Below are 13,050 nucleotides of genomic sequence, written 5' to 3'. Positions count from 1 at the left end.
GACTCACACTGGAAATTAATGAAGAAGTTAGGGTGAATCTTTCTACAACATTGACTATGGCATTCATTTGGACTGTGTAGTACAGTTGGGTCTAGGAGACACTGATGACACAGAGCTCCAGTGCTCCTAATTCTAAGGAACCCAAAAGCATTCTTGAACACTGCTTAATCTTGATGATGGAATAAATAAGGGAGAACAAGCCAAGATGGAGTGGTCTTAGTAAAAGCTGGCCTGGAGTCCATATCCTGCATGGGGTTGCATTCTTTCAGGAGGAAGTTTCTGAGTTCTCAGTAATTACCAGCTATCAGTGGATTTACAAGTGACAGTTGCAAGGAAGACATTTGTACAATTACAGTTATCTTGTTCCTCAGAATTCATCTTCAACAACCAGATTTAATCCTTATAGATGTACTGGTTATAATTTACCTTTATAATTACAATGCATCATATATGATGCTACCCTTGAAAAGTGCCCAGTGGTGCAAAACGCATTATTCAGCTAAAGGTTTATTCAATATCTATACTATATTCTATATCTATATTCATGTACTATAAAGACCTGAGCCATCTATCAAGAGCCTTATAGGCACAATTCAAAGTATTGGTATTGACATATAAAGCTCTTCAAAACTTAGTATCCAACTATAGTATATGTAGAATTACTACTTATATTAGTAGGAAAGGGTTTTTTGAAAATTCCCCACTGACAACAGTCCTGACCATCTGTCTGTGAAACATGGGACTATACGATGCACTCAGTAAAAAGATGCATTTAACTCCCACTCCCCCTATGTTCAAACATGGCTTCTGCCAAATGCCAAAAGTTCTGCCAGAACTTTTACTTTATGTATCCATCATATTTGTATATCACACCCTCCCTCTGAAGCCAGCCTGTAGCAGCTTAATTTTAACTGTGCTGTATGTGGCTTCATTTTAGACTTGCTACTTATAAGCAACTATAGTTTTTGAAAAAACAGAAAAGCAGGATAAAAATCTAATAAGTAAATTTAATATCTTTCATTGTGAACTACGGCACATAATCATCTTTAATCATGTATCATTAGCACTGCAAAAATGAATCAATTGTCATTTAATGATAGCCACTTAGATTTCCGCTTATTCACACATAATTTCTCCAACCCTCAAAGAGACAAGCAGCCATCCTTCAAACTTGACATGAAGTGACAGGATTTTCCTTTGCAGCCAAAACCTCCTGGAAACAATCCAGGCATCCCATGTACAGGAAATTCTTCTGTTCTCAGCCTTGATACACAAAGTGTGGTCTATTATTGCTGGAATCTTGCCAATTAAACCAAATAAAATGTTCCTTTGCCTGTAACTGTGGCATTCATAATCTGAACAAGACAAACTGTCCTCCAAACTCCAAAGACATGATGTCTAAATATGTGATGTGCTATAATCGCTCCAGAGGTTCTCAAACTAAAAAAAACCAACAACCCTACAATAAGGATAAGTATATGCTTAAACTGTCTCTTTAAACTAGGAGTACCAAAAACAAATGCTGAAGAACTAGCCAATAGGAATCACAGACACAGATCTCAAAACCTGATATCCAACCTTCCAAGGTTGTCTCACCAGCAAGGCTCCATAAGGTAGCTACAGAAACACTGGTGTCCTTCTCCTCAATCTTCTCAAGCAACCCTATCCAAGTCTTCCTTTGAGGTTGATAAATAGTTTGTTCAGAAAAAGCAACAAGTGGGGGGGGGGAGACACGTTAGAGACTTTTTCTCAGTCAACTTGAATGGTTCAAACACAGCACTACATGTTGTCCCATTTTATCCATATATGTGCCCTGCTCAGAGTCTGCTCTCCCAAAACCCATCATCCTTACCCAGCTTTGCAAATGATGGAATCTGTAATGTTCAAATGGAATCTGTCAAATGTTCTCAAGGACACAGAAAGGGGGGGGGGAGAGAGAGAGAGAAGAAAAGACCATTTATCTACAGAACCCTAAAAAGCTACATCCATTTTTATGGATATGTCTAATTTAATGAAAAGAAGGACTAGGGGTGACACGATTGCAGTCTTACAATATTTATGGGGCTGCCACAAAGAAGAGGGGGGGTCAACCTATTCTCCAAAGCCCCTGAAGGCAGGACAAGAAGCAATGGATGGAAACTAATCCATTTTTTAAAAAAATTTGATTTATATGCCGCCCTTCTCCGGAGACTCAGGGCGGTTTACAATGCGTTAAGCAATAGCCTTCATACTTTTGTATATTTTATACAAAGTCAGCTTATTGCCCCCACAAACTGGGTCCTCAATTTACCTACCTTAGAAAGGATGGAAGGTTGAGTCAACCTTGAGCCTGGCGAGATTCAATTTTACTTTAATTGCAGACAGCTGGTGTTAAATTACAGTGCTCTGTCTGTTGAGCTATCCAGGCTCCCTTTTACTCCATAAAATCCTTTTACTCCATAAATTCCTCCCACGTATGACTATAACCATGTTGCTTGTATTTTTACGATTTATAGTTTCCTAGTATGATTTGATTGCTTATTAGTAACCGATGACTATCACTAAGTGTTGTATCTTACGATTCTTGATCGAATGTATCTTTTTTCTTATGTACACTGAGAGCATATGCACCAAAGACAAATTCCTTGTGTGTCCAATCACACTTGGCCAATAAAGAATTCTATTCGATTAATCAAGGAGAGAATCAACCTAGAACTAAGGAGGAATTTACTGCCAATGAGAAAAATTAAATCAGCTGAATTGGGTATGTCTAGTTTAATGAAAAGGAGGACTAGGGATGACGTGATAGCAGTCTTACAATATCTATGGGGCTGCCACAAAGAAGAGGGGGTCAACCTATTCTCCAAACAAAGCAGGACAAGAGGCAATGGATGAAAAACTATAATCAAGGAGAGAAGCAACTTAGAACTAAGGAGGAATTTCCTGACAGGCAGAACAATTCATCAAATGGAACAGCTCGTCTTCAGAAGTGGTGTTTAAGAAGAAGTTGGGCAACCATTTGTCTGGAATGGTATAAGCCAGAGGTCTTCAAACTTGGCAGCTTTAAGACTTGTGGACTTCAACTCCCAGAATTCCCCAGCCAGCATAGCTATGCTGGCTGGGGAATTCTGGGAGTTGAAGTCCACAAGTCTTAAAGCTGCCAAGTTTGAAGACCTCTGGTATAAGGTCTCCTGCTTGAGCCAGGGGGGTGGACTAGAAGACCTCCAAAGTCCCTTCCCTCTCTTTCTGTTATTCTCTTCGTTTGCTCCCGTCCAGTTTAACCGATTATAGGGACCATTGCTTGGCCATCCCGTTAAAAGTAGCGGTTTATAGAACCGACAAGCATGAAAACGCCCCCCGTTACATGAAATGTCCCCCACCTGAGGAGACCCTGAATGGGCGCCCCATCCACACACACACACACACCGCTTCAGACGACACGCGTCACTCACGACACCCCGGCAGGTCGGCCGGGCGGAGAAAACGCGACGGGCCCCCAAGTCCCTGAGGGAATTTCCACCTCAGAAGAGAGGCTGCAACTTCCTCTTCCAAGCCCGTAACCCCTCAGCGCCAGGACCGGCCTCGAGCGGACCCCGCCGGGAAAAGAAGCGGCGCCTCAGAAGAAAAAAGCGGGAGAAAGCAGCCGCTCGTTCAAGGGCGGGGCGGAACGAGCCTCCGCGGGAAGCCACTTCTGGCCTGCCTCGGACGAAGCAAACCGAGGCCTGCCTGCCTTCCTTCCTTCCTGGGGCGCTCGGGAAGGTCCCGACTCACCTGGTCCCGCCGACAGCAGAAGCAGCCGCCGCGTCCAACCCTCGCCCCCTCCGCCGACTGGTAAGATGGCGGCCGCCCCCCCTCAGCTATCACTGCAGCAGCGGCCCCGGGCGCATGCGCGAGGCACGCCCGGCACGCTGCACGCATGCGCCTATCCCGTGGGTGGAGAGAGAAGAGAGAGAGAGAGAGAGAGAGAGACTTGGGTGGGTCGGTTACCAACCGGTGAGGAAAAGAGGGAAAAACTTCTAAGACCGGCATGCACCGCGCAATCAAAAAAAAAAATCCGGACGGCGCGCAAGGCATCACGGCCTCGATAGGCTTTAATCGGGCATTTGAACGCAGCGTAGACTCAATATTTGTACTTTAATAATATTTTATTAAATAATAAATGAATTATATGTGTGTGAGTGTGTTTGTGTGTATGCATATATATGTATGTGTATATGTATATATGGTGTATGTATATGTATATATGTGGATGTATGTGTGGATGTATATATGTATGTGTATATATGTGTGTGTATACATATGTATGTGTGTGTGTATATATATTATATATACATATGCACATATATACACATACATATACATATACATACACCATACACATACATGCATACATATACATACATATATACATATATATGCATATATATATATACACAATCTTTAATTCATTTAATTATTTAATAAAATATTATATATATATATATATATATATATTTTCCTTACTTCTTCGTAGGGTTTATGTGTGTTTTTCTTCTAGCCAGGTTTTTAGCCTTGGTTACGTAGGGAAAACCTGGCTAGAAGAAAAACATATATATATATGTTTGTATGTATATATATATATATACATACATACATACATACATATACATACATACATACATACATACACACACACACACACACACACATGCTTTTGTATAGTTTTATCCTTTTTTTAAATATTGCAAGCCGCCCAGAATTACCCTGCAGTAAAAATGGGCAGCCAGTAAATTTTATAAATAAAAAATAAATAACAAAACTTTGCTTGTCTGTGCAGTACATCCATACGTGGTTTCTTGCAACATGCTCACCAGTATATGTGGGCTTAATAGGGTCCTTTGATAGCTGTCTTTATGAATACATCCAAGTGTGAACAAGATTGTCCTCAATTTATGACCACAATTGCGGCCAACATTTATACTGCTGAGAAATTGTGAAGTGAGTTTTGCCCCATTTGACAACTTTTCTCGCCACATTTGCGAAGTGAACCACTGCAGTTGTTAAAATTAGTAACCTGGTTGTTAAGTGAATCTGATTTCCCCATTGACTTGGATTGTCAGAAGGTTGTAAAATGACCCCAGGACACTGCAATGGTCATAAAAGTGAATCAGTTGTCAAGCATCTAAATGTAAATTGGGGGGGGGGAAATCTGCAACAGTCGTAAATCTGAAAAATGGTCATAAATCCCTTTTTTTCAGTGCCATTGTAACTTCGAACGGTCACTAAACGAACTTGCAAATTGAGGACTATCTGTATTAAACAGGTTTTGAGAGACAGAAAAAAGTTTTTAAAGCAAAATGTTATCAAATTATCTCTTGAAGTTCTGTTTTATTGGTGGTCAAAGGCGATCTTCCTTGCAAAACAATCCTACTGGTTGTAGTTATTGTATCTGAACGGAAACGTAGCAATTATCTTCTCTTTGAGAAGGCAGTAAAGATTACCTATTTATGGTACTTTAGGAGCAGTCACATAACAGACTTAATTTGGTTACTAAATAAACCCACTTTCTTGGTTCACAAAAGGATTTTAAATCATAAAAGTGACTCAGCTTGGTTAATTCAGTAAGCAGTCTGCACCAGATTCTAAGCCAAGAGGAAAACAATCTATGATTAACCCTAACCAAATCCAGCTGGTGTATGCTGTCCCTCTACCTTCCTTCCACTTATTAAGCCTGCCGTGTGAACTAGGCCAAAATGCAGATCAGTTTTACCTTTATACCAGATATGATGCCTGGGTGTTAACATAATTCAAAGTCCCTCCAATTGCTCTGTTGGGGGAACTTTCATTTGATTAGACCAGGGCTCAGCAACTTGCAGCTCTGGAGCTGCATGTGGCTCTTTCACCCCTCTGCTGCGGCTCCGTCACTCAAAATATGCGTCACAACTGCCAATATGCGGCACCCGCCGGCACGCGATTTATTGAGCTTTTCAACCCCTGGTAGGCTAACCATGGATAAATCCAAGAAAAGAAGAGTTTCGGAAGAAAACAGAACGTTTAATTCAACTACATATGCTAGTTTTGTGGCCGCTTAAGAAATAATCAGGCGCGGGAAGGGTTTTGTGGCTCCCGGTGTTTTCTTTTCTGTGGGAAACTAGTCCAAATGACTCTTCGAGTGTTTAAGGTTGCAGACCCCTGGATTAGACAAAGCTGTGCTGTAAAGGTTCATGGCCTCCCTGAAAGCAGTGATCAGGCAATTGTGAAAATTGCCACACACACACACCCCAAAGATAGCTCAGATACCTGATCACAGGAAATTTACCTGTCTCCTTCTTCAACTGGCATGTTCTGGTCTGCAGTTGTACATCTTGCAAATAGATCAAAACATCCAGGGTGGGGGGAAAAAAGTCATGTAAGCTTGCTTACATTATTTTGCCAGACATGGCTAAAGGCCCTATATTTGTTGAAGGATAACAGGAGTTGGAAGGGACCTTGGAGGTCTTCTAGTCCAACCCTCTGATTTTCATCCCAATCTTCCTCAAAGGCTCGTTTGGGGAAGATGGCTTAATTTACGAAAGCTGAGCATCTTTCCTGATATTCCGCTCAAAATGCCGGAGATTCAAAACTTAGCCAAATTAAATGAGCATCTAATGCAGAGGTCTTCAAACATGGCCGCTTTAAGACTTGAGGACTTCAACTCCCAGAATTCCCCAGCCACAGCTTGCTGGCTGGAGAATTCTGGGAGTTGAAGTCCGCAAGTCTTAAAGCGGCCATGTTTGAAGACCTCTGATCTAATGGATGCATTCATGCAACACATTAACACGGTTAAGTTTTTTTGCAACATGCATTATGCAGATTGGTTGTGTTTAATTAGTTTAATTCATCTAATGATCCTAGAAAATGGATTGATTCTGTAAGTCTAAAACAACTTTTATTGTCAGTGGCTATAACAACAGAATCTTGCAAGACTGATTATGTTCTAAGCCCCTTCTCCGTTTTAACAATTCAGTGAATTAGGGAGTTTGTCTGAATCATTTCCAAATAAGATGACCTTGACAACAAGGGGTAAAACAGATTTTAAATCTCTTAACAGCCAGATCACATTTGGAAGTGATTCAGACACCTCCCTAAGTACCAGGTTGTCCTTGATTTACGACCTCATTTCAGCCCAACATTTCTGTTGCTGAGACATTGGGATGTTTTTTTTATTCTTGGCTGTGCACCGCCCTGAGTCCAGCAGGAGAAGGGCGGTATAAAAATTTAATAAAATAAAATTAATTAATTTGTTAAAGTGAATTTTGCCCCATTTTACGACTTTCCTTGCCATAGTTCTTAAGTGAATCCCTTTGGTTGTTAAGTAACATGGATGTTAAGTGAATCTGATTTCCCCGTTGATTTTGCTTGTCAGAACGTCACAAGAGAGGATCATATGACACGGCAACCGTCATAAATATGATAAGATATATATTTATTTATTTATTATTTATTTATTATTTATTTATTTATTGAGCACCAGTGTGCCTACCATCCCCGTCCTAATGTTCCCTTTATTTGTATTCATGTTATGTATTCAATTCACCTATATATATATTATCTAATGCGTACTTGACAAATCAAATAAATAAAATCAAATAAAAATATGAACCAGTTGCCAAGCCTATAAATTTTGATCAACGTGACCATGGGGATGCTGCAAGGGTCATGTGGAAAATGGTCGTAAGTCACTTTTTTCAGTGCCGTCGCAACTCCAAATGGTCACTAAACAAACTGTTGTAAGTCGAGGTCTTCTGTCGTCTTAAGACTTCCCGTGGAGTTGATTTCTTGATCTGATCTATCTAGTGGAGTTGACACCAGGTGAGATTTCTACAAATTCAGATTTATCAAAACCGGAACCAAAATGGTATCAAATATCCCTGATTATACTGATTATTTTTCACCTATTTTAATATCGCTTCTCTTATGCTCTAGTTATTTTGACTTCACTATTCTTTTCCCTTTTAAGAGTGGGGTTTTTTTTTCTTTCTTATTTTATGCATTAGGCATTATTTAATTTCAAGGCCACCTAAACTCTACAGCAACTCCGAGCACAATTACATGTGGTTTGTTTTTTTTTAAGGAAAATGACAAATATCACAGAAAGCGTACAAAAGATTCAGTGTTCGTCTCTCCTCCTCACTATTCCTTCTTTGTTCTTTATTTTCTAAGAGCCCCTCTGGAAAAGCTTTTCAAACCATTCCTCCAAACCTCCTTTCCACTGCCCTAGGGCCAGAAAGCAAAAAATGCCTTTCTCTACCGAATGAGAACTTTTCACTCATGAGTGCAGAAGGAAAACAGAAAGTGGGACAATCTATTTTAGCAAATCAAGGAATACCACAATATATGTTTGCAGGGGTGGGATTCAAAAATTTTAGCAATTTTTGCTAAAATTTTAGCGGTTCTTTGCCCGGTTGCTGGGTGGGTGTTGTTGTGGCTCCGTTGCCTGAGCCTGTGTCATCGGCAGGAGAGGACTCCGAGAGTGAATGAGAGGAGTTGGCAAGGCCTCCCTCTCCAGGACCCTCCTCTCTGGCAATGCCTTCGGTGTCCGCCGAAGGGCAAGAGATAGGGCCAGGGCCAAGCACGTCCACGCAGCCACAGGTGGACAGTAATGAGGGAGATGAGTCTTGGCTCGATCCACGCCAGCGTCGCAGAGGTAAGCGCACGCAACAGAAGGCGTGGCTGAGATTAGGCTGAGTCACTGGACCACACCCCACAGGGTATAAAAGGGAGCGTGGTGGCCAGTCAAGCCTTGTGATGAACAAAGCTGAAAACTTCCACGCCATTCTGCATTGCCGGACTTTTGCTATAGACTTTGCTGGATTATCTTTGGACTTGAATTACTCTGTAATTATTGAGCATTTTACTGATGTACCAGAAGCGGAGAGAAGTTATCTCTTCCCTTTGTAAGTAATAAACTCTTGGCAGGCAGCCACTAGGTTGCTGCCAAGTTCCGTTATCATAAGGAAAAGGATTTTGTCGGCTGGTTTGGTCTTTAATTCTTGGACATCTGTTGGTGTGTGTGCGTGTGAGACGGGGACAGAACAGGTGTGGCCATAGTGGGCGTGGCCTACTCAGCCTCCTGCATCACAGTGGGGGGGGAATCATTTTCGCCCTCACCAGGCTCCGGAGTCTCCGGGAGGGTGAAAATGGCCTCCCCCAGGCTCCGATGGCCCTCCAGAAGCTGGAAACGGGCCCATTTCTGGACTTCTGGAACTTCCGGTAGGCCCATTTTTCGCCCTCCCAGAGCCTCTGTGCAGGCCCTGCACTTACCTGGCATTCAAAACGGGCCGCGTGGAGACTCCTGGGAGGGGTGGGCGGGGCCAGTCAGTCCATGCAACTACCGGTTCAGCGAACCGGATGTAAAATTAGCATCCGGCTCTCCCAAACCAGTCCGAACCGCCTGAATCCCACCCCTGCTTAAAAACAGATAATGGTTAAGAGTTCACGTGAAGTTTCAATTGCGCCATCTGACCACATCTTAACCTGTTTCTTCACCACGTTCCGTGGACACCCCTGAAGCCGAGTCACCTTTGCGAACCAGTGTCTGAAACAGGCAGATGTGGGGGTTCTTTTGGAAACGGGAAAAAAAAGAAAAGAAAGAAAGCACACACACCAGCGTGGAGTCCAATAAAACTATTTTATAAATAAAAACACATAGGAAGTTTTCGATTGATATAAAACCAAGGAAGAGGAGGTAAGGCAATATGCATGATGAGACAGTAGCACCAACGTCAGGAGGAAGAAAACCGAAGGGAAGGGACCAGCAAGAGATGGAGGGTGAGGTGTACGGGAAGTGGGGAGGGGGGGTGCAGGGGGGAAGAGTCAAAGTTGTTTTTATGGCAAAGAGGACATAAAAAAAAAAGACGGCGGCAGATAAAATTAGGGGCGGTGGCCTGAAAGAAAATACTAACTGTGAATCAAAGAAATTGCAGAACGTTTTAAGAAAAACGACACAGAAACAAGACAATCCTTGAGTCTAAGGAAACCCATGTGGCTGTTGACCCGGAAGACAATTTACAAAGCATCAGGGAATGTGTGTGCGCGAATGGAAGGGCATAATCCTTGTTCAGCGAAAGGGCCTAGTGTGGGATCTGTACCTAAGCAAAGAGCTTTCAAGATAGCAGTCACTAGGTGGGGTTTCTCCACCCCCTTCTTCAAGGCCAAACATTTGCGGTTCCTTCAACCCATGAAGAGAAGGCATGACGGACAGAGATCCTAAAAGCAAATCAAGTATGAAGGGCAAAATGTCATTTTTTTTTCCCTACACCAACTCTACTCTGCCCCCCCACCCCCGACTTCAAAAATCAGACGGTCCTCAATTTACAACCCCCGTTGGAACCAATTTGTATTGCTAAGCAAGGCAGCGAAGTGAGTCACCCCCAATGTTACGGCTTTTTTGGGGGGAGGGCCGGGCGATGGCCATTAAGCAAATCCGATTTCCTTGTGTGAAGTCAGCTGGAAGGTTGCAAACGGCAATCACACGATCCCCGGAACCTGCAACCATCATATATACATCCCAGTCTGAATTTTGACCCATGACAATGGGGATGTTGCAACGATCATAACAAGGAAGACCACTTATAAGTCATTTTTTTCCCAGTGCCGTTGCAACTTCAAAAAGTCACTGAAGGGTTGTTAAGTCAAGGACCGCCTGTAATAGTTTTGTTCTCAGCCGGCACTGCTTCCCAGCCGCTTCCTTTCCTTCGCCACTTCACCGCAGACTGAAAGATGGGGATGCTATTCAAACCAGCGGTGAAATCCTCTGAAGTCTGCTACCGGTTCTGTGAGTCTGCTACCGAGCGCATGCTTTGCGTGTCCATGCGTGCTTTGCACACACTTGAGGCACGTCCGCGCAGCGCTAAAAAAGGAACATTTTGAAGCCTTCAGAGTCTGCAAAGCAGGGGTGAAATCCAGCAGGTTCTGACAGGTTCTGGAGAACCGGTAGCGGAAATTTTGAGCAGTTCGGAGAACCGGCAAATATCACCTCTGGCTGGCCCCAGAGTGGGATGGGAATGGAGATTTTGCAGTATCCTTCCCCTGCCATGCTCACCAAGTCACGCCCACCAAGCCACATCACGTCCACCAAGCCACACCCACAGAACCGGTAGTAAAAAAGTTTGGATTTCACCACTGCTGCAAAGGTAAGTAGAACAGCGGGGGGAGGGAAACCCGCTGTGCCACACGAATTAGATTAGCTAGAAAGCAGGAAATCCGACGATTCTAGCTAATATAAATCGCGCGCCACAGCTGATCGTCGGAAATACCGGTTCGCCCGAACTGGTAGCATTTTTTACTACCGGTTCGGGAGAACCGGTCCGAACCGATAGCATTTCATCCCTGATTCAAACCCAGTAGGAATGAAAGTGAAGGGTAACCTGAAAGGTGCTGGACTGGATGTGGCCTCAGACCTGCAAATTCTGCCTGGTTCTACCAACACCAGGCATGCAGGACCAAAAAGGTCTCACCATAAAACGCCTACTTATTATTCTTGGCTACCAGTCAGAGAAAAGGCGTTGGGCTTATTGGAATCGCAGCATCTCGTAGAAGTGACAAGAGCTGACAAAAACTCCTCCCACCTTTCAGAAAGACCGATGGCCATGCCCACCAAATCTAAGGTAGGGAAAAAAATTTCATAGGTAGGGCAAATCAGTAGGAAGACCAAAACTGGCCCCAAACAAATTTTTGCCTCAAGGTAAAACCAAACGATGAAGCACCTGATGAGACCCCTGAAAGTCACTTGGCATGATTACAGGCATTTTTCCTGATCCGAGGTTGACCGTACGAGTCCTTTACTAGCAAAGCAAATGCCACTCCCCGCTTTTCCCTTCTGGGCATCCCAAATGCCAATGAACAGCTGGGTTTAACCGCCATCGTTAAGTTCCCCCCGTGTCACTCATGGGTTCTCCAGGTTCGCTCTTCACAGTGACGCTCGACGGATGGACACTGAAGCTAAAAAGCAAAGGAATTCGGGGGCCTATGCACCCCTGACATGATCCTGCACCGGAAGCAGGTAAGGCAGAGCCGCCGATGCTGCCACAACTAACAGGGGAACGCCACAAAGCTGCGTTCCCATTAGATGGGTTCACACCATGTATTAGTGTAGGTAAAGTAGGACGGGATAATCCGCAGCATGTGGCAGCTCCTAGCTGACCTTGGCTGACCTCCAAACAACAAAAGTGTGCTGGATCTGGTTAGTGTTTGGATAGGTCAGTAGGACATCGGTTGTTGATGCCAGACTAGGGAAGTGAGAAGACAATATCCCACAGAAAGATAAGGAAGATACTCGGAGGAGTCCAAGGATTCAGTAAGAGTTAAGTCCTAAGTATCTTTAGTTTGTGCTTCAGTGTGTTGTGGGGAACCAGCCCTTAAGGATCAGAATTTGTCCGTATTTCGATGGCGGGATGAGGTCGGAGAGCAAATGGAATACCAGGCTGGCAAATGTCAGCTGTTTGTGCTTTCACGATGCCCTCGTTATGTGCCGAGCCACGAGAGGAATAAGCATCATCTTCTCTCTGTCTCTCTCCTGGCTTTCAAAAGATTTCAAAAGCCAACTGTCCAGATCGTCCAACTTCGAAACCAAGAGAAAATTTGATTTGCTAAAGACAGGAACCGGAAGTTGCATTCTGCGACCGGTATTAAAACAGGCTACATACAAGCAAAAAAGTTGGTTAACTCCCAGAAATCATGCGGAAGGGATTTAGGGAAGGAGAGAACGAAAGAGTGTCAACCCTAACACAATCTCTTAGAAGTCAGTCCTTCCTTTCAGGGATAAATGCAGGGGTGAAATCCAGCAGGTTCTAACAGGTTCTGGAGAACTGGTAGCGGAAATTTTGAGTAGTTCGGAAAACCGGCCAATACCACCTCTGGCTGGCCCCAGAGTGGGGTGGGAATGGAGATTGTGCAATATCCTTCCCCCAGGAGTGGGGAGGGAATGGGGATTTTGCAGTATCCTTCCCCCAGGAGTGGGGAGGGAATGGAGATTTTGCAATATCCTTCCCCTGCCACACCCACCAAGCTACGCCCACAGAACCGGTAGGGAAAAAATTTGAATTTCACCCC

The 13,050-nt window shown here is 43.7% G+C and overlaps 2 protein-coding genes across 2 annotated transcripts in view; both read right to left on the bottom strand.

The window, feature by feature from the left end:
* The window catches only part of AP2M1 (adaptor related protein complex 2 subunit mu 1), a 37,304-nt gene extending 33,461 nt beyond the window's left edge, over positions 1 to 3,843 (bottom strand). The window contains exon 1 of the mRNA XM_070944872.1: positions 3,751 to 3,843. The gene's annotated coding sequence lies outside the window, so the exon portion shown is untranslated. The remainder of the gene's footprint in view (positions 1 to 3,750) is intronic.
* A 5,766-nt stretch (positions 3,844 to 9,609) lies between these two features.
* Positions 9,610 to 13,050, bottom strand: part of DVL3 (dishevelled segment polarity protein 3) — an 89,593-nt gene continuing 86,152 nt past the window's right edge. Inside the window, 1 exon segment of the mRNA XM_070946238.1 lies at positions 9,610 to 12,559. Within this exon segment, the coding sequence (XP_070802339.1) occupies positions 12,522 to 12,559 (38 nt within the window). The 3' untranslated portion in view covers positions 9,610 to 12,521.

The sequence above is a fragment of the Pituophis catenifer genome, unplaced genomic scaffold, assembly GCF_029215685.1.
Source record: "Pituophis catenifer annectens isolate HBS135680 unplaced genomic scaffold, rPitCat1.0.hap2 SCAF_6, whole genome shotgun sequence".
Taxonomy (NCBI): Eukaryota; Metazoa; Chordata; class Lepidosauria; order Squamata; family Colubridae; genus Pituophis; species Pituophis catenifer.
The sequence above is the reverse complement of the archived record's forward strand: the minus strand, read 5'-3'. Positions and strand labels throughout refer to the sequence as shown.